General features: G+C 42.1%; 1 protein-coding gene across 5 annotated transcripts in view; it reads left to right on the top strand.

Annotated features, from left to right (window-relative positions):
- Positions 1-2132: 2132 nt before the first annotated feature.
- The window catches only part of fmnl2a (formin-like 2a), a 41470-nt gene continuing 21286 nt past the window's right edge, over positions 2133-22316 (top strand). For 3 of the 5 annotated variants that reach the window (XM_028393023.1, XM_028393025.1, XM_028393026.1), the window contains exons 1-3: positions 2675-2788; positions 14886-14969; positions 19301-19381. In XM_028393023.1, the coding sequence (XP_028248824.1) occupies positions 2675-2788; positions 14886-14969; positions 19301-19381 (279 nt within the window). Of the gene's footprint in view, positions 2789-14885; positions 14970-19300; positions 19382-22316 lie in introns of all 5 variants that reach the window. The other 2 variants (XM_028393024.1, XM_028393027.1) reach the window with 1 other exon arrangement.

Genomic DNA, 22316 nt, shown 5'->3' with positions numbered 1-22316 from the left:
GAAATGCAGCTGCAAGGTGCCCCCCCCCCCCCACCTAAACACACTGCCACTGGTGTCATATGGAAGAATAAACAGCATGTCGTTTCAGTTGAATGTGTAGTTGCAGTATTGCACTGATGAAAGTCATGCAAATAAATAATATAATTAAATAAGTGTAAAGTTGAGATGTTCTCCTGCTCATTAGTTGTCTGCATATTTGTTGCGGACTAATGACTAAATCACTGTATCAGGCTGAATCCCAGCGACTCATCCTCTGCGTTTTCTTTATTTCACCATCAGCCGTGTCAGGAACGGTCATGATTCAGCACATGATCTCATTTGTTTGACACTGAAGTTAATAAAGAGAGGCTCTTTATGTTACTGTTATTGTTTTAAAGATTAGTCATTGTCATGTGCTGCTGCTCTGCTTTCACTTCAGAACAGACACCCCCTGTTATTATTTAAGACAATAGAGGGGTGCATTCACATAGTATTAGGCTACAGAGAACTACATATTTAGTTAGAAACTAACAAACTTTTCTTTTTTGTAGAAGACATGAAAGTTATGTTAATGAACCAATTTAAACTGATAAAATAAGCACTGGTTGTTTTTGCAGTCTAATCTTAGGGTACTGGCTCTTAAAGATGGTTATTCCTGAAATTGGGTTTATAACTGTCATGCTAAGGTTCAATGGTGCGTATTTCTGGATCAATTGGCATTTAATCAGATTAACACAGCAAACATGGAGGCATGTGGAATTCCTGCATAGGAATACTATACACAGGCACATGGCCTCCCATGTTTGTGCTGGATAATAGTTTTAAATTTCACAATATCACAGTGTTGTAGATGGTAGAAATCAGAACAACGTGGTCCCAATGATATTCATAGTTGTTAAAACAGGCTGAGTCCATTAAGTGGATAAACATGTGGTAAACAACATACGCAGCACAGGGGGAACGGTCCCTGAACAGTGAAAATCAACTTAACTTGGGACACGTAATGACAGTATGAGGTCAGTCAGCTGTGCTTCACATCCTCAGCGTGTCCAGCCAGCTAACCTCAGATGTGACACCCTCCCCTCCTGAATCAGTGCAGCAGCCTGAATGAAACCACTGTGCATCTGGAGAACCTCTGGATGATCTCCAGAGCTTTGCATGCTGATGTCACCCTGTTGTGCGTAATGTGGTCCCCCACCCTGACCAGGTCAAATTTCATTGGAGCACATGTTGAAGAAGATGTTTGGAGTTACATACAATGATCAGGAGGGTTTCAATTTTTTAATTTCAAATTGAAATCATGGTTAATTTTCAGTGACTTCATCATTTAGGGATCCTGGAGCAGAGACTGGAATTTCCTGGTTTGTCCAAAAGATTTTAGTCTGAGGAAAAAAAACAAACAAACATAAATAGCAAATACTGTAAAATATACAAAGACTTTTTTACTTGACAGGTAATAATAATAATCATGTGGCACGAAAGCACCAGGACTCAAACTAAATTCTGATTTAAATTGATATTTTGTGACAAACTAAAATCTTACATGTGAAAAATCAAATCCCTCAAAATGTAATAAATTAACTTTAAATTTTCCCTAAACATTTATCGAAGGCACACAATAGATGTTAAAAAAAATGCAACAAGTGTAGTGATAAAATGACTACTGTTTACACTGTTTTAATCTGACAGAAAATGTTTTAAAAAGATGCAACTTTCACAATATTATACTGGGCTAAACTTGTCAACTTTTTAAATGTGATATTGATTGTATTCTGTCTGATTGTATGAGACGTTATGCCTGGATATAGTTTTTAATATGTTAATCAGTATCCTGCACATTCATTCAACAGATAAAAAAGAGTTAAACAGTTTAACAGAGGAAAACTCACATGGAGGAAATCATTAATTCACTTCATGCGGCCCCTGTAGTCGCCCCTCAGCTTGTGTGAGGGGGCCCTTGCTTAGGGGCCCCTCGGGGGGTGGAGGTGAGGGGTGGGATTTGGAGGGGTCGCCTTGGACCCAAGTTTGTTGTCTCCTACAATGAACTCAAAGTACCACAATGCAACACAGAAAATATCCTCTCCTTAGCTACGGCTTTAGGAGCTACGCCCCAAGAAGAAGTGGGAGGCTCACCCCTGAAAGGACTCATTGTAGAGAGGGATGAGAGTGTGTGCAGCCGCGGTGTGTGTGTGGACCCCCTCCTCCTCCTTAACTAGCTGGTCAGCAGTGCAGGGATTAGGAAAGCCAGCTCCGCTCACTCACTAGTAACAGACGTGGGTTTGCAACAAGCGTGAATCATGCTCGTCGTCATTACTACCGGCTGGGAGTGGAGCCGAAATTGTGAAAGATACGGATAACAGCGAATAAAGGTCCGTGTGGGTCGAGTCACGTTTTCAGGGTTTTTCCTCCTTTTCTGCCGTGGAAATGTCTCAGTGGGAGCTCCGCTGCTGCCTCCGCTGCCGCTCGGACCCGTCGCGTTGTAACGCCGCTGCGTCTCTCACATGTGTTTCATGTTGAAGAAGTGACCTGGATACACAAACCTGAGAGGAGCAGCCCGAGAGAAAACCAAAGGCCGGATATTTTCCTCCTGCTTTTTCTTTTTCAAGGAGATTTCTCCCTCAAGTGGGCGCAGAGAGAGAGAGAGAGAGAGGAGAGAGGGCTAAAAGTTGCTGCTTGGAGAGAAACCAGAGGAAACATGGGGAACGCGGGCAGCATGGACCAGCACCCTGACTTCAGGGGACACAACATGCCTCTCAAACTGCCCATGCCAGAACCAGGGGAGCTGGAGGAGAGATTTGCAATCGTTTTGGTAAGAAACAGAAAAGTCTTCTCTTTGTTCCCTCCATGCTTCAGTGTCCTGGGACGGGACAGCTGTGTGTAGGTTGGACCTCTGTTTGTCCTGCACGCCTGATCCTTCCTTTGTTGTTTAGGAGAGAAAAGGGGCAATCCGAACAAAAACAAAGTACAGAAGCAGTTTCAAACTGAAGTGTTGATGATCAAGTTGTAGCCTTTCAGATCTGTTATTTTTTTCACTCAACAAGTTTCTCAGTCTTTACATTTTCACTACACACACACTAAAACACCCCAAACATCACATTTTGGACTCTTTAACATTTGTCCTGATGTGCAGTAGCCTTGCCGCTTCTGTAAATTTCCATCTGAGACACCTGCAGACTTAACATGGCAAGTTATTGCTTTTATGGCCGTCTTCTAGCAACTTTATGAGTCCAGACGTCGGCTCACTACTGAAGCTTTAAGCGCCCAGCATGCCAGGTCCTTTTGAAACATCTGTCATGTCATAAAGTGGCAGCAGATCTGTCAACAATTACCTGGGAGCGAACACACACACTGAGCAGTGCTGGTGTGAGGATAAGTTCTTTTTTTGTGTTCACAAAAACTGTTGAAAAGTCTGAGAACTTTTTGCTCCTCAGTCAGAGAATAGATTCGTGCACACAGGAACTGAGGTGAAACCTGAGAGCTGGTGAAATGTGGGTCAAACGTGATTGTCCCCTGGCCCCTCTCATACACATTAGCTGCTCAGGAGAAGGAATTTGATTTGGGCAAGCCAGCACTTTTTTAAACTTGGAGAGGAGCAAAATGTCTCATTTTCTGACCAAGCTGATTTTTTATTATTTTTTTTACATTAGCGTTGGAAGCACAGATCTTTTAAGCCCATTACAAAAAGCGGATCAAGTTTATGTGGAAGTGGAGCCATTGTTGTGTTGGGGTGTGATTGCTGCTTGTCAGACACTGATGAATCCCGCTCTGTGCCGGAGGCTGCAGGTTTGACGTCACGCCGCTGAGGGATTTGTGTCTTCGTCTTAATCACATCAGCTAAGAATCACCTACTTTACATTTACCACCATCAAGATCATGTAGCTTTAGAAAAATCATTACAATCCATACTCTGTAGTTTACATAACTAATCTTCATTCTAAAAAAAGATCTACCTGCCTAACGGGAGGATTTCCTGGGCTGGCTGTCAGAGAAGCAGATCCTCATGGCCTCTCTCCTCCTTCTACTCCACCTCTTCCTCCTCCTCCTTGCTGCCAGCATGATCCCTCAGCTCTTGGCGGCATGGAAGCCCTCCAGCATTAAAAGAATTTAGTGCTATAATCACAGCATTTAGTGTTATTTACTGCCATTTAAACCCTAATATGTCTCAGCTGTGACACTGTGGGATGAATCCTCTCAGCATCTTAACATACCTTAAGTTACCAGTGCTGGTAAATTGAGATTTAAGAGTGCTGATCAATTGACTTTTTACCCACTAATTAATTTCAAGTTGCAAAAATACCCACCGGATTTTATTAGTCTGATTGCCTTGTTCTGTTCTGTTGCTAATTGGGTAACAAAATGGACTATACAAAAAGTGATTGATAAGTTTATGTCATGAGGTAAGCCTTTATAGTTATCAGTAGTCCCTTCATATATGTCCTTACAGATGTCTTTTTGTTGAAACTAAATGTCCAGAATGACACCATCGCCATCTATGCTGAATCTTATTCATTTCCTCTCATAACTTAGCCTGGAGGGGGCCCTATAGTAGTGTCACCTTTCTCCAGGTAGTCTGCCAGCAGCTTCCTAGAAAGCAAAAGCCATCACCTTACCCATGTGCCTCAGTGATTTGCCTTTTCTGAGAGCCTCAGACTCCGCTGATTCAATTGTTCTCTGGACCGCACTGTCTGTCCACAGACAGTGCTGACTGTGTGAATTTTAAATAACCCAAAACAGACCACATGATGTATTGACTTCAATGTGTCAACTTAGGCCACTGACTTATCAGTCATTCCTCAAGTTGTTTGCAATCCTCCCTATGTAAGATTAGGTGTGCACTAAAACACCAATACAGTTTTGTGAGAAATTTCACAAAGCTTAGCTAAAGAAATGTCAGTGCAGTTTACAGTAACAAGTCACAGTAATAATTTGTATCATGATACACTGCCCCATTTTGGACTTTTCATTGTGCTGTAATCTTCCTTCAACATATTCCCCAACATGTTGGTCAAAGCGCAGCAGCAGGACTGTTTACTTGCCTTCCTTAATGGGTTTGATCAACAGGCGATCACAGTGGGGAACCGCTTGGATTAAAGGCTTGCTGTGCTGTGGACGACCACATTCAAGCAGTCACCTGAATTTCTTATCAAAGACATACAGTATTTGAATTTCCACGCTGTGTAGTGGGAAAAGCCTCCTTTCAAACATTGACTTGTGACTCCCATCATCTGAGCAGACCACATAGTGTGTAACCACATGTATGAAGCAAAGCAGCACAGAGATCTGAAGGTCAGAAGATCCAGGACTTTGTGGAGGTTTGCTTCAAGATGAGTCTTTGGACCCTAAGTGGAGCAAATCTAGTCAGTTTAATTGTGTTTAATGTGTTTAAAATGCAATGCTGTGTCCAAATTATGCATTATAGCTCCTCTAAATGTAATCTTGGCTCCTAAAATTAATATTTAACTGTTCTTGGATATGGTATTGGTCGTGCTTTGTGTAGTGATCTTAGTATCAGTGGTTTAATGCCAGCTGAGTCTGCAGGTTCTACTGAAAGAAAAGCTCCCAGTTTCTGGCTCATGAATCCCTGGAGCGGCAGGGACTAATTGTAATGTAAGGCCTCTGCCATGGTAGGAGTGGCTGATTCACATGCGAACTTGGCTTTGGTGGAGATTGAACCTAAATATAAATAGATGTCCATGCAGGCACAAACAGGAGTTCATTCACAGTTTTTCTTAGTTGCTGTTTTGCTGTTTCTCAGTGTTTCCTCTCTTGGTTGCTGTAGTATCAGTGAGTCTGCTGCACATGGGTTGCACATGATTATGAGACAGACCTCTCTATGTTTACTGCTATTATCCAAGTAAATTTACTTTATGGCCGCTCATATCAACTTCCCAGTAGATCCATTTTCTCTGCACTTATTGCCTAATCAATCCAAGGTGATTTAACCAACTATAACAGGAAGAAGCAAAGCTTCCAAGTGCCTTTTTTTGTCTCTTGGTCAATAAGTGCCTGAAAGCATGTGAAATGACTACAATCAATCTCTGTGAGTCACATGTACAGAATGAGCCAGCCTATATGGTTCAGACTGAACCAAAGGAAAATGACTCTGTGTCACAGGAATGTAGTTCATGCCTCATGTCTGCTCCTCTCCTACAGTTAACCACAGAACTGATGTCAAATTAAATCGGTCCTACATCCAGAAGAGTGTCCGCCTGAATCTCAGGGTGCTCAACGTCTGCTGAATACTCATGACTGCTGTCAGGGAGCCAGAGGAGTTAACGGGCATTACTTGTTTAAATGCCATATGGAGGGCTATAGGCTTATTAGTTGTTGTTGTAGCTGCTGCTCTTCTCAATAGTCTGCCCAGATTACATCTAAGCTGCTTTGTTTAAAGGCTACTAAAGCTGCTGTTATTTGTGCTGTGAGGTACTGCATCTGAAATCTACTCCTCAGATTAATCACTGGAGTGGCCTTCAAGTTCAGCAGAAGGCTCATTTTTCAGGCTGACAGGGCCAGAGTTTGTGTGCTTCTTTTTTTAACCTGTGATAACAAGTTCAGGCTCTTTGGTTCATCTCTTGTACTTGTGTGAATTTAATTCCTTTCTATCAAGTTAAAGGTGTGTTTAGATATGTAAATACATCAGCACCTTCAGCTCTGTTGATCTTTTTAGGTGAGTAGTTTTATGTCCTGCTGTCATCAGTCTCACTGCTCACATCAGCATGACTTTCAGACACATCCGGCGCTGACACTTGGTAACACAGAGGCAGGTCTCCTGAGGTCTGAATGGAAGTTAAACATTGGACATTCTGAGTTAATGCTTTACAGAAAAGTCAGCTTAAGGGTTACAAATCCAGGATTTTAACTTGTTCATCACCCACACAACCTCTTACCCCAAGATAAAGGAGGACAATGGTCCCCATTTTTGATAGGGATGATGACGTCTCTGTTGGATAGAGGTCCAAAGTGTGTAAATGTAAGCGGGAGCTATGGTGACAAATAAACACATAGGGTTGTGTAATAATGTCTTTCTATCTCAGACTGTTAACTAGTGATTATATTCATTGATATCATTATCAATGTAATTGTCTGCATTTATTCTTCTTGTCCCTCCCATCTCTTGCACTCCTGCATGGAACCCAGGAAGTGACTAATCGTACCCTCGTATTTTTTTTTCCATGTCGACTCTTCTTCATTAAAAAGTAGAACAATGGGTATTGTCTAAGGCGCAGAGGGTGAACAGTGGCTGAATCCCGTGCATCAGGCCCACGGAACAGAGTCACTCTTTATTCTGTGGGGAGCCCAAGACGGAGCCTGGCACTGGACCCAGACCCGGCAGGCTGCGAGAGGCCACCACACATACCCGTATGTGTGTGTGTTTCTGCTGTGTTGGATCCCCAGCATGCTAACCTACCAATTAGCTGTAACAGAGTTGGGCATGAAATGCTCAGGGGGCAATGGGATCCAACAGCCAGTGTTCTGGCCTTTGCAGCTTCTCAAAAGGGATGTGCGGTTAAGAGATAATGTGCTGCTCGAAACCCCGAAACTTTTCCTTTGCCTGGAAGTATTGTGTTTTGACTTGGCCTTCACAATAATAGTGGATAAGGAACAGGTGTGCAACAACCAGACTGGAAAAGACCAGTCTGCCCCCTTTATGTGAGTATACTGCCCGTGTTGTCCAGCAGGACCGGACCAAGGTTCACACAAAAGAGCAAGAGAGTCGCCGCTCTTTGGTCAGGATCTGTCCAGGCTCCAAACTGGCAGCTGCTTTACAATGAAAGTGAGAGGCCTGCAAATGAGTGGGTGTTTTTAGTTTTAGTATTAGTTGATGTTTATGAATGTGTGTGTCACTGTGACAAATTAGATGGTTTGTTGTTGGTGTAATGATAAGTGTTATCATCATATGACATTGAAGTTGTTGGAATTCTTGTTTCAGGGACCTTGAACTTTATTTAATGCTAAATTAATGTCTAAGTGATGCAGAATGACCTCAGTGGTTTCATCGGTCAGCCTCTTACCCCGTTTGCTTAATGGATGTTACAGGCTGATCCTAAGTATAGGACTATTTGGCAGCTGAGATTTTGTAGTAAAATATGTTGTCTTTGATCGCCATTTGCAGCCTGCTTTTATTTCCATAGAGAACTGTATGTTAAAACAGATCTGAAGTTTCTTGTTGTATCATTTCTATTTGAAGTCAAGTCAAAGTCAGCTTTATTGTCAAATCTGCTATATGTGCTGGACATACAGAGAATCGAAATTGCGTTACTCTTCACTCTGCAACATATAACATATAAATAAAAACTAAAGATAAATATAAACATAAATATGAACAGTTTTTTTGAGACATATGCTGCTTTTGTAGCTACCACAGTCAAACGGGCAGGTTTTGTCATGTGACAATTTGCCAGAATTAACATCTGCAGAGCAGAATGGGAGGGCCTGTTGCATTTGAATGAACTTCAGTGCTCATTGCCAGGGTTTTGATATAGGCCCCATCAGACCTAGAGACAAAGCAGTGTGTTCTTTTCAGGGTTTATTGCCCAGAAGATGTAACTTTTACACATAAAGGTCCATGATACTGTGCTGTTTGTGTCTTTAAAGTGTCATGTTCTTAAATATGATAAATCTTATTTAAAGTTTTTGGGTTGGAGAGTCTGATTGCCTCTCTACAAAGTGTCCTTGGGCAAGACACGAAATGCAAACGACTGAATGTCTATTGACAACAATGTGAAGTGTGACCTAAAACTACTAGAGATAAAAAGCGCAGTGTAAGTGCAGATTATTTGAAATCCATGTGAGTATGTAATTTCACGATGGAGGGCAGATGTGATTAAATACTCAAACAGATGTTACAGCTTTTTCATCCAAAATGCCTGGTCTGTACGGTGTCCATGAGCAGCAGGCGCCTCTGCCTGGTCCACAGGACGGCTGCTCGCAGCTGTTGTCTTGATTTTGTTGTTGACATAAAGGTAGTGATGTGGTTTTAAGCTCCCATTCAGCCTTTCTTCACCGGATGAAACAGAAGCACATTTCTTTGGTGGACACCTGCTGTTCACAATGCATCAGTCATTTCATTAGATGAAGTGACTATAAAGCTCTTTGTGATAAATTCTTTAGTGTTTAAAGGATGTGAGAGGTATCACTGGTGACATTTTGCAGGGGAAACGTTGATAGTAGCTGGAACCAGAATCTTAGATAAAGCAAAAGAGAAACCAGTCTTGATATGTTTGAGTTTAATCATTTGATATAAACACAAGTAGAGCTTCTTGGTTTTGCACACACATCTCTCAAGAATGAAACGGTATGCCAGAGTACATTTAAAGCATCTATATCCTTAAACCCATTTTGTATTTCACAGATTTGCTTTGGTTTCCTTTTCTCTTTTTTGTTTTGGATAAACCACTTGTCTGATTTATTCTATTGTGTAACTATAACATGGACTCCACCTCAATCCAGACACTCTTTCGCAACCTCACAACATCTGGCCTGGCCAGAACGCCCCTGTGTTCATGTATCACTTGTTTTATTTGGACAACTTCCTGCTGCTCCAAACCATCTCCATAATGTTTCCGGTATTTGGACAACATCCAGCTTTAAAGCTGTTCAATCAAGCCTAAGTGATTCCACCCACAATGTAAACATTGTGCTCATCTCTGTTCTATATTTACCTACAACATGGATAAAGTGATATGGATTTTTTTTCTGAGGAATACTAAAGAAAAACCTAGCCTGGCTTTGGAAGTTAAATTTGCACCCTCCCACTTACAGCTGCGGTATCTTATGTGTACCATGGATGATTCCTGTGTTATTAATCATGTCCGATTGCATGTTCGTGTTTGCTGAAGGCGCTCAGTGATAGGCTGCTGTATTGGATCAATAGCTGACAAATCAATGAGTTAGTTCACAAAAAGCCCAGTGTTCCTCCAGCACATAAACACATCATGCATTTGTGGAAGAGTGTAAAAACATCCGTCTTTGTGATCTTCTTGTGTAACTTCTCTCCTGCCAGAACACTATAGTTAGTGAATGTAAGTTTGACACGTTTGACAAGTTCAGAAACCAAGATTGTGTTTAAATTGATACAAATGTCATTGGAATGTGAAAATTGAGAGGCACAAACATTTGAACTCAACATTTGGTCAAGCAGCATACCAGCGAACAGCTTCACAAACACATGAATGCTCCTGTCGGCTCAGGGGGTCCTGGGGATTACAAAGCTAATCTGAGGACAGACAGGGGACACCTGTGCCCCCAAAGAACGCCAGGGATTAGAGATCCACGTCGCTCTAATGAGGGGAGGACAGCTCCGTTTGGATAGCACATGCCTCTGGGCTGGCCAGCTTCTTTTTCCCTTGAGTAGGCACTTAAATCTCTGACAACCTCCTCCACGAACATGACAGATTTTGATTTTGTGTGTGTCTGAGCTGCAGGACTCCTCCATGTCCCCAAAGGGCAAATGAGAAAAGAGCTGAACTGTGATGTTTCATTGCAGTTGTGCAGTCACATATTGGTATACCTGGGGAGGTGTTTTACAGCTCTTTGACTAGCCTGAAGCGCAGCGATAACCTCATTATAACGGCTTTATAAGATATTTAATGCCTTATGAAGCAAGTATCTGGAAAGAAGAGCATCCTGTCATTTCCGGAGTATTGAGCAATTTTCAAATATTTGTTATGACTAGTTGTTAATAACTGATGCAATGAGAGGTTGTCTTGTTGTGGCATGCAGTGTGGCGTCTATGTGTTCATTTAAGAACACAGCCAGAGTTTTAAAGGACAGAAATAAACGAGTGGTTGGAACATTGCTTTAAATGATGCTAAGTGGTTGTTTACAACAGAAATATGTCATTACTGAAACACTTACATTTTTGCCTTCTCTTGTTTCTCTTGTTTGTTTCTTACAAGATCTCAAAACAAATAGGATTTGGAGCAAGATATTAATCAAAAAGACCAGTTTTAATGATCAGGAAAGAATCAGAGAAGATAGAGTGGGTGTGTCTCAATTCACTGTAGCCCAGGTCCCTAAAGACAAAATCAGTTATTGCTGTAAAAGATACCTGGGAGGAGGCCGGGTGGCTGAGAGGTGCTGCAGTTTCTGTCTTTTGTTGTAACATTAAAGGAAGTGAACTTGGACCTAGAGTGGATGTTTTTATTACCTTTTATCATCATATTTTTCTCTTTTTTACTTCAGTAAAAAAATGGTTTTCATGTGAGATCACGGACTGCATCATTTTTAAACGTGGACTTTTTGTAGCAGAACATTGCAGGCAAATCCATTGCTTGTCAGCATTTGCAGGTTTAAGAGGATGATAGACCATCAGACTAACACAACACAGTAGTTTGACTTACATATGGGGTCATTATTTTTACATTTTCGTTTTGTGGCACATCTTTCTATCACTTTCAGTTGCTACTTGGCTATGTGCATCTTACAGTTTCTGTCAAACTATGCTGACACACATAAGGCTGACTCAACTTACACAGCTAGGCAAAGATCGTATTTAATTTCACTTTCGAGTCAAATGGAAAGCTTCTCAGTTTTTTTTTATACACCATCTTCTCACAGCTTTACTAACCCAAAGCAGGCCCTTCATGTGGGCTCCTTGTGTGTTTGCTTTTCTAGCCAGCTGTGCTGTGGAGGCTGTGTCCCTGCAGACCTCCTGGAAGGTGGTGGGTGGTGGGTGGGCTTTGGGCCAGCTGTCTATTTTTACACCCTTTATGACTCAAGATGGCTAATGAGAGGATACACGGGCACTAATACGTTCCATCTATTTTTATGAAGCATAATACCTGACTTGAGTTAAACCTTGACATGAAGTGATGGTTATTATAGTTCCATATGGACTGGTCAGGTATTAGAACTCATATGTACCATGAGTTCTAATACCTATGTCCATGAGGAGAAGGGATGGTAGGATGTGTGTTTGCCCTTAAACACCCCACTTTTTTTTTTTTTAACTAAAGGCATTCGGTCACAGACAGTGCAGATGTGGGACAGCTGCTTTGGAAATGAAATGTGAGTTTGGCAGCGTCAAGTGAGGCTAGAGAGCGTTGAAACCCCATATTTCACAGAAAGGGGGCTGGTCATCCAGCACAGTAAATTCCAGAATTTTCCCCCTTGTCATTTTCATTCTGTTGCTGTCCGGAGGGATTTTCTTGAATGTTGTCTAGATCTTCAACAATGCTGTATCCTCACACGATTATCTTGTTGTTACTTGTACAACTTTATCATTATACTTTAGATGATAGGTGTTACTGAGGCCCTGATACCTTTTGTTATGTCGTAAAACCTTTACACAACTCTTAAAATGATAGGATGCAACTGCCACAGCTGACACGATGCCTGCAGAAATCTAATTTAAAGGTACCTCGGAGTGTTGGTTATGTTTTCTGCTCCAATTTTATGGGCATGCTTCAGACTAATATTAATACTCATTATTAGTCTGCGTTACTCCCATGTGATATTTTTGGCACCAGTTGTGCCGTGCCTCACATTGCAGTAATACTTTAATTACACAGGGATTTTCTAATGAGTCAGATTTAGGTGTGTGTCTGTGTGTGTTCATCAGGGTGGTCTGCCATAAGGTGTTGGTGAAAAGCTGCCCAAACCCTTCTTAGCAGCACCCCATTAATAACACAGATGCACAGATAGTGTGGTTGTAAATGTGGGGTAACCTGACCCCAGTAAGCTGAGTGCCTGTCACAGCTCATTAGCATTGGGATGAAATGAAGGCTGGTAGAAGTGGTTCTTTGCTTTCGTTGGAGCCTCACCAAGCAGGAAGCCCACAGCTCAGTGCACCCACAGCGACTCAGCAAACCACCGAGGCCAACAGTCCCCTTACACATCCAAACAAAACAAGGTCTAAGAAGTAACATGTTTTACCCTGCTGAGTTTGAGATGGCTATCTTCAAAGTGTAAAAGCACTTCTATGGTTCACACAGTAAGGCCGTTAGTGGGTTTCTGTTGCTTAATGACACCATATACTCAGGTGTCGAATTGTATTTTAATGTATTTAGAGAAGGAAAGTGGGGACACAATCTCATCATCTGTTTAGCAGCCAGAGTGAGTCAATAGAGCTCCTCTGGGTCCCAATTCCCTGTAGTCAGCAATCGGTCTGCTTGCAGTGCCTACTGAATACTAATTTAATTTCCTGAGTCTGTGTGGGAATACAACCGGAGTTTCCAAATGTTTTTTTTTTTACACTGATACATGTTTAAAACAAACTCTTATATCGGGATTTCATTTCTTTAAACAGATTTATTGGCACTTGTCTTCAGTGGGAAAGGGCACATCGGGATTGCCTGAGTACAGTTGCAAACACACACACATCTGTATTTTGTCTGTACATTAGAGCTGCATCTCAGGCAGGCACTATATGTTGATTTTCTCTTACAAATGGATTCTTTCATAATAAGGCTTGTATAGATCAATAGCCTTGCCACACTTTAGTACACTAAAATCCTTCCACGTAAATTCAAAACAGCTCTAAAAGTAAGCTTTAAACCAAGTGCTCAGTCAGGGTCTGACGCCATCTTTGTGTCATTCACTCATAGGAATGGGTCCAGTGTCTCAGGATGTTCCTCATCCATCTTCCTCTCACTCCCCCTCTGAGCTCTGCTGGAAAATGTAGCATAGGAATAGTAGAGGCTGAGCGCTGATAGATGATCCAGTCCATCGAGTAAACAGGGAAAAACAACCCCAAGCTGAGGGCTGCATTCTGGCCGTACTTTCCTATGTTTTCCCCCCCGTTTCTCAGCAATGGAAATTTTTCTCTCTGTCTCTATGTCTGAAATCTGCAGATGAAACTGTACACTTGCTTTTTGATACACTTTCACACTCCATGCTCTCCATGCATACTGTAAGTGGTGTGTTTTCAATGCTGGTTAATTATTTTAGGCTTTTCTAAATCACATGAGGGTGGGGTGAATCCGGTTTGTGTTGGGGGAAAAAAGATTTTGGACAGTTGCAGAGGTGTTTGTACATGAAGCAGATGTTGTTAAAGTAAAGCCGGATAAGGAAAGGAGTTGTGCAACGGTTTTTGGATGATTAAGGCTTATTTTTTGAGTTTTCACCAACACATGGGTCATATTAGATTTGTTTAAACAACAAACTCTTCACAGAAAATCCTGCACTGAACACCATCAAAGTGGGATGAAAAGATTGAGAGTATAAAGCTGACAGGCATTCAGAGCATCCTCCTGAAGTTTGGCCCACTTTATTGTTCACATTTTCACACACTCCCCTGAAATATGTGCTTGTTTGATTGGATTTCAGAATCTCACATTCAACCAAAAAAAAAACTTTGATGTTTACTTAGAAGTTTCTCATTGTCTGTGTCGCACTCTAACTCTCATTAAGTAGAACCTCCTTTTCACAGACGTGTTATTCCAGATATTCTGGGTTTTTTTCTCATTAGTGACTTTTCTGTCTGCCATGTTGTTAACCATGTGCTAATCTTGTCAAGGAACACAAATAACGAATGTTTGGTGTTCTTCATAAAATAAAGGTTACTTCTGAGAGAGGACACTTTGACATCTGCTGTCTCTTTACACTACACGCCCAGGGTTTGTTGTTTTACTGATCACAGTCAGACTTTAATCCTCAGCTGCTAAATTTGTGCGTGTAGTTTCCCTGTTTCTACATCAGAAATAAGCCGTTTTGGAATGATTGTCTCTTCATACATCCTGTTTGTTGAGACAAACCAAAAAGGGACAACAAACAGGCAGTGTTTAGTTTGGCTTCTTTGTCAGCAAGGGCACATTGTGTTTGTTTATTTGTGATCACTATATAGTATTTTAAAAACAATAATGGTCTATTAGATAGATATATATTTCACCTCTCATCTGTGTTTGGGTTTTATGCCGACATTTCATGGCACACCTGATTAACTTTGACCTTCTTGTCTCTTTCAGAACTCGATGAATCTTCCACCAGACAAAGCACGCCTGTTGAGGCAGTATGACAATGAGAAGAAATGGGAGCTGATCTGCGATCAGGTGTGCATCATTCTCTCATCACACAGCTGTGAACCAGGCTTCTATACGCTTCAGCACTGTTAACGTACGATCTAATGTGTACTGTCTGAGCTGAATGTCTAATCCTGGAGAATGTTCATCCCACTGTGTGTCGTGACCACAGCACCAATGCTCCATTGCCCTGCATTTATCCCGTAAGCCTTTCCTCGTCTTTACACACTGCCCAGCCTTCCCTGGTCAAGTAGGTTAAGTGGCACAGCAGGGTGCACGCATCAGTTAGCCAGTTAAAAAACTCAGCCTGTTATTGGCGTCAGTGCTGCGTGTAGGAAATAACAGAGGGCTCACGTTGTGCAGCGAGCTGTGGTTTGAGTGCTCCACTCCGTGCCAGAGAGTTTTTCTGCCTCCTTGAGCAGGGGAGAAAGGCAGAGAGGAGATCAAGACCACCACCAACTCAAACTGTATTTAGGGCCACTGACCCTGAAGCCAACTCTGCCAGAGAGAACCCACCAGGCTGCTGCTGACCCTAAAGGGAGGGTTTAAACTTCTTTAGATCTCTAAGTAATGGAGGGCAGTGTTTTCACAGGTTTATTATATGTAAGGAGTGGTTCAGTCACAGAGATAGCAGTGAAGATACAGCTATCCTTGATGGAGTCATGCTGACACCATCTCTAAACAAGTCAGCATAAACAAGTAAGGATGTACAGATATGAGAGCAGAGCTGTTGGTGATGGGGGTGAATATTTGAAACACAGGGGCCCTGTGTTAAGACTTTCAGAAGGGAAGGTATTGCATGAAACATAATTTGAGGGTTACCCAATCTAACCTGCACACATACTGTATGAGGGTACTGTTGGTTCATACACCCTGCAAGAGCTTCAGAAGACTTTCAGAATTGCACAGTGTTTAGTTACATTGCTCATTATTACTGCCATCCAGCCTTACTCAATGCGTCTGGGATACAACCTTGATCAGCCAGCTGAGCCTGTTGGAGTCTGAGCATGAGTATAGTTTGCTTGTCTTTGTCACTGAATCACTTTCCAAACATAATCTGTCCACGTGAATTTCAAAAATGAATGTTCAAAATGACCAGTAGGCATAATGTTTCCTATTGGCTTCAGTTTGTCATGTTCATGTAGATGTCTGTGTTGCAAAGAGAGTTTCTTACTACAGACATGCTAGTTCTCCCAAGTCTTCTTTCCTCTTTTGTTTTCACAACAAGCCTATACCCATGACAGCACACGCCGCTCTGGGAGTAAAGTATTTTCTGTGTCATAGATACAGTGAATCTCTTAATGTAACCATGGCAACAGTGATGGAGGAAGGCAGACAGCAGAGATGCAGAGAAACGACAGGTACATCCCCTTTGAAAAACGGGCCCTGCCTATGATGAAGGAGGTTGAAATATTGAAAGTTTTTCCTGCAATCACGAGGATTTCTGATACATAGACGAAGGGAGGTTAAAGCATCCAAGAATCATCACTGCAACCATGACTTCTCTACATCTGATAATTTCCCACAGACATTGTTCAGTTAGGTCAATAAACACTAGAACTTATAAACATGTTTATGACATTCCCACTCTTAAGTCTCTTCTCACCTCCACAGAAGACTTTTCATTCAAACCAGCTCCCCAGACAAACTGTTCAACTGCCACAGAGTACGTTGGAACCTGTTTATATATGTAGAGAAGATTGAAGCAAGGCGTCTGGACTTGTAGAGTTTTCTGTAGAGGACAACACTGAGGCAGAGACTGGTTCACCCGAAGGATAAGATTCCCAGGGAGAAACACAGCAATGTGATATATGCAGTCCAGTGCAGTGAGGAATGCTCTGATCTGTACATTGGAGAAACTAAACAACCACTCCACAGAAGAATGGCTCAGCACAGGAGAGCCACCTCCTCAGGACAAGACTCAGCTGTTCACCTCCACCTCAAAGACAAAGGACACTCCTTTGAGGACAACAACGTTCACATTTTAGACAGGGAGGAAAGGTGGTATGAAAGAGGAGTTAAGGAAGCCATCTATGTTAAGCTGGAAAAACCTTCCCTTAACAGAGGTGGTGGCCTCAGACATCATCTTTCTACCACATACAATGCAGTGATTCCATCCATTCAGAGGAAGTTTACACATAGTCACAGTAAGAACAAAGGGCTGTCAATCAGTCCCCCTCCGGCAGTTTCATAGTCGTTAGCCAGTCGTTAGACACACCTGGCCCAGTCAGCCAGAACATCACAGGTAAGTATGGAAACATTTAAGATAAGATAAGATAAGATAAAAAGTTTAGTGCTATTGTTTGTAAGTTTTTTAAAGTTTTACCCAGACCCACCCACTGAGGTCTGTAACCACATATAAACCATGTTTCCCCACCAAACAGTTAGAACTGATGAAGCTGCTTGGATGAGCAGCGAAACGTCTTCTAGAAAACTCTACAAGTCCAGACGCCTTGCTTCAATCTTCTCTACGTATGATGACCTGGATGACTGAGAATCTTCATCAACCTGTTTATATATGCGCCTAAAAACCAGAATATACTTTATTTCTTCATTTTCTTATGACCTGCATTTTTCACATTTCCTTGCATGCATTAAGATATTTATGGTTGTGGTTGACTCGTTTATTATCTTGCAGACGCACAGATGATTCTTTAGCAGCAGAGCACTCAGAGCCAGTTTAAACTGTGTGTCTGCACACTGCTGTCAGCTGAGAGCCAGATCTCTTTCCTGACGCTGTACTCGTCTTTCCTGTTTTTGTGAGACCGACATTCTGGCAGTGATAAATGTGATGATGCTGATCTGAGCACAGTATCAGTGTACAGTGGGTGGACTCAGTTTACAGGATGTCATCCATAACAATAGTATTTACAATAAATGCTATCGAATGATGAATCTTGTTTGCACAAAGGTGTGTTAGAGCTCTGCCGTGAGTTAAATTAATGCCTGTCCAATGCCTGTGACCTTTTGACTTTTCATGAAGACAAGTTGTCCAGATACAGGTAGGTATGGGCCTGTCACACAGGCTCTTCTCTGGATTAGCATTTATTTTGGTCTCCCAGGAAGGCACAGCTGGTGCTCTTATTCCATTTAGAGCCTCATAGACACTCTCTGATGATAAAGGCTATACCACATTATGTGTATATTATTTGTGGATGCAGAAAGAATATTTGCACTGTCCAAGGCTATGTCCTTCAAGAATTGTATTTGAAAGCCAAATGTAAAACCACTTTGCAACACGGCTGTCCAAATGAATTGTCGAAGTGGCAAAAACTTTCTCCAGGACTTTGTTTAGCTAAGGTGGATTGTTACAACATATGTGGCAATAGCTCAGTCAACAATTGTTTATACTACATGTACAGGAAATAAGATCAGTGAGAGTGACCTTTGTTTCAGCTGTAAAACGCTGCAGGAAACACTTGCCTTGTCTGAATCACAGATAGACAAACACCACTGACCTAAGACCATGGCACGACTTCCTGCCATGTGGACCCACAGCTACCCCTGAGCTGATTAATGCATGTGTGACTTCCTAATGCACTTACTGGCTTTAAGAGCACATGTTTGGCATGAGGAATAAATAACTTGACACATAGAGACAGATAGCAGTGCTCCACAGGCCCTTGCGTACTTTGGTATGTATTAAAAAAAAACAGCTGTCAAGTTTTTGCTGACAAAGTAAGAAGACATTTTGATTTTGTTAGGAATAACGGTTTCCCCAGAGACATGCTCTGCAGTCTCTGATGCCATGTGGTAAGTCACTGAACAGATCCATTCACTCTGCCATGGTGCTCAGCCTGATCCAAATACTGTTTCCCGCTCAACACACTGATCCAAATCCAGCGCTAATCTCTTGTATTTATATTTAGAGCACAATGGTGTGACCTAAAACCTGTTACTGGTTGAACGTAGGACCTGTACACACACATCCATGTAGGTGAATATTTATCAGATGGATATAACTCGAAGTTATCTGGTAAACCCCTCCCTCTAAGGAGCGCTGCTGTCAAAACATCCCTGCATCTAATCTCCAAAGAAACCTCTGAGTTACAGAAATGATCATTATCTACCTGCTCTTAAATGAACGTAATCTGTGGTTCCCGTTATGAGTCATGGTGATGACTCATAACAGGCAGTAAAGCTTTAATCCAACAGCTTTTAGACAGTTTACCGTACTGTAAACTGGAGATGTGTTCAGACCTGTGAGGATTTCATTTCCTGTGCAGGCCACCTGATACTGATCTGTTAAACAATGAATGCATCAAATTAAGGAAAAATATAATACTAATCATTTTTGTAAATAAGAGTTTTCCCTTCTATCTGCTCATGCCGCTGTATTGTGTTCCTTTTTCCTCTGACAGGAGCGATTCCAAGTGAAAAACCCGCCTCACACGTACCTCCAGAAGCTGAGGAGTTATCTGGACCCAGCAGTCACACGGAAGGTGAGCGGTCCTGCTAACATGCCATCCTGTTCCACTGCTGTGGCTGTTCCATTGCTGCAGCTATTCCTTTCCCCTCCTCCCCTCTGACCCTTCTATCTGTTGTCCAGGATATCCTCACAGCTGAAGAAAGATTTTACATATTGTTGGTGACATCCTGCTCTGGAGTCAGCTTTAGCAATGATGGAATAAAACAGAGTTACTTAAAGGTAGAGAAGAGAATAACGGTGCAGACAGGCAGACAAATAGCTGCATTGACATTGCTTTGCCTGCAGCAGAGCAGGAGCTAACAGATCATATCAGAAGTGTCTTAGCTCCCTGATAACACCGGCCTTATGTCATCTTCCCTAAATGCAAGAGAGGGAGTAAGAGGAGGGGCCCTATGAAGACGACTAGCTCGCACAGCTTTGCCAAAGTGAGGTTTTTTTTGGCCTAAGTGAGTGAGAGAGCTGTGTGTGTGTGGGGGGAAATGCTGGGAGACCAGCCTCTGTGATAAACAAATTAGCCACCAGACTCAGCCAGAATAACAACAAATCGCTGAATAATTTAATTTGCACTGACTGGAGTTAAAATCTTTTAATCACTAAGAGCCAGTTAGCTCAGTATGATTGTGGTACAGGACAGGACAGGACAGTGTTACCACAGATTACTTGAGTACATTTAAAATGTCCACATTTCATGTCCATCTGAACACCATTTGTTGTAGTACAAGGTTTTTGCATCACATTCATTCACAAAATGGATTAAAGTTTAAATCTGAAGTGTTAAAAAGCCGCTAAGCTTTGCAGTCCAGCTACTGTTTTTCCTGCATCGGAAATGATTATTATTAACTCTGTTTCTCAACTTTCTTCAAGAAGAGAATATTTCCCACCAACTATTTCTAGAAGGGAATGGTGTATTGCCATTTTAGATCTCCCTGGGGTCATGGCAGGCAGTTCTCATCCCGATGACACACTTAATGTTTGTCTTGCAGAGCTGATATATCCCATCCTCTTTCTCTTTCTCTTTGTGGCTACATGACTAACTGGTTGTTTGGTCTATATCAAACCAGACGAGACAACCTTTAAGATAGTTGTTCAAACCTCCCTTTATTTATTTACCACCCTGTTTTTAGCGTTGGGTTTCAGGGGCTGAGTGGATCATGTTGGATTCTGGAAAATCTGCCCGACTTGAAGAGTCGAATCAAATGAAAGACTGGAAGTGAGGTGGGCAAAAGAAGAAAGATACCGACTAATAAAAAGTGAATAGAGGAGGAGAAAGAGATGGACAGAGAGCGAGGAGGAGACAAAAAAAGAAGCACATCAGAACAGGGAGGAAAAGAAAGAGTTATGGGCTTCTTTCTACATTCCTGCTCCATCCCCCTTTTCTTCAAACTCAAACAATTGCCACTTTGTGCCACTGTGAGAGAGCTGGAGGTCATTGCCTCTGCTTTCCATAGGCAGGCTCCGGTGCATTCCTCTGGGCAGCTCCCAGCCAATAGGCAGCCAAGAAGGAAGAGCTCCAATCCAACTGGTCCCTAAGAATGTATCAGACATGGATTTGTTTCCAGGATGACCCTCCTGAGCTCACACTTCCCCAAAATCTCTCTTTATTTTTCCCTCCTCTGTCTCCTTTTACTCTTTCTTTTCTCCTTTCGCTGCTTCCTCCCCGTCTCCTCCTCCTTTTCCCCCTTTCCCCACTCACGCCTTTTTCATCCTCTCTCCCCGCTGTCTGCTCCTCTCTCTTCTTGCTCTCTCTGTGTTGCAGCTGGTAGCACTTAAAGTGTGGAGTGTAGGGTGTTTGGTGGGGGCTCTGGGAGCCTGCGCAGTACCCCTAAATATGCTCTGCTTTCCACACATGCACACAAATGACTCCTCCCTAATAAAAACACTCTGTTTCTCATCTCCTCATGTTCTAAACTCACACCACCCAAGCCCAGAGACATGGGAAGAGGGAGAGACACACAGACCCTAGCTATGGGAACAGCTCTCTTCTCTGTGGATGTTAATAATAGGTTAACACAGGGCTGAGCTCTGTTTCCTCCCTGATACGAACACATCATGGAAAGTGAGCAAGCCCTCCAACCCTGGGTGGATACTTCTCTTCTGAGATCTTCTCTTCTCTTTTCTTGGATGGCTTTTTATGTTACTTTACTCAATTAAACTTCATAAAATTACAAAATTACACAGTCCACAGCTAAATATGAAGTGGTGCCTTTCACCCGTAGATATTAAATAAAAGTGAGATTACTCAAGTCATCCATGATTTAAATCTTAATGTGATTTAAAAAGATTGCATTATACAAAAATATCCTTAGAAATATATAAATACATTAAACTCCATAGAAATATATAACCCTCTCCTGCCTCCTCCCCTCTCATCTCCTCAGGGATCCCCCCTTCCTCTCACACACTGCGAGGTGTTTGATCACTGCTGATCATTCACTCATGTTGCTTGTTTTGTTCCTCTGGTTGTATAAGAGCCTGGAGCACCTTTTTGTTTTTGGTTTTTCAGATAACCTTCTGTCAGTGGATGAAAGCAAAGAGGAACTCGCTAACGTTCTCTGCTCTTTTGTGCTTGGTTTCATTCACTAGTTGCATGCTGCTCACACACTTCTTTTTTGTAGCTGTAGCCACAGTAACAAGGCCAGGCATCTAAAGTGTGTGTAGAGTTGTGTTTATGTAGCTGTTCGGTGTCCTGGTTGGGCCTGAGAGGTAACCAATTAGGTAACTTGATTTTATCAAGCTGCTCCCAGGAGGGATTACAGCTATTTACAGAACCAGTACGAGCAAACAGCAGCTACATGAGCAGATAAAAAAAGCTGTATTCTCACTGTTTGCAATGAGTCAGCTGTGCTCCCTTTTCATTTAATCGCTACTGGTGAATAAATGGCCAATTTAAGAACAACTCCATCCCATTCTCTAAGTCTAACTCTCACCGCGGTTGCTTTTTGTCCAAC

Source organism: Parambassis ranga, chromosome 21, assembly GCF_900634625.1.
Source record: "Parambassis ranga chromosome 21, fParRan2.1, whole genome shotgun sequence".
Taxonomy (NCBI): domain Eukaryota; kingdom Metazoa; phylum Chordata; class Actinopteri; family Ambassidae; genus Parambassis; species Parambassis ranga.
The sequence above is the reverse complement of the archived record's forward strand: the minus strand, read 5'-3'. Positions and strand labels throughout refer to the sequence as shown.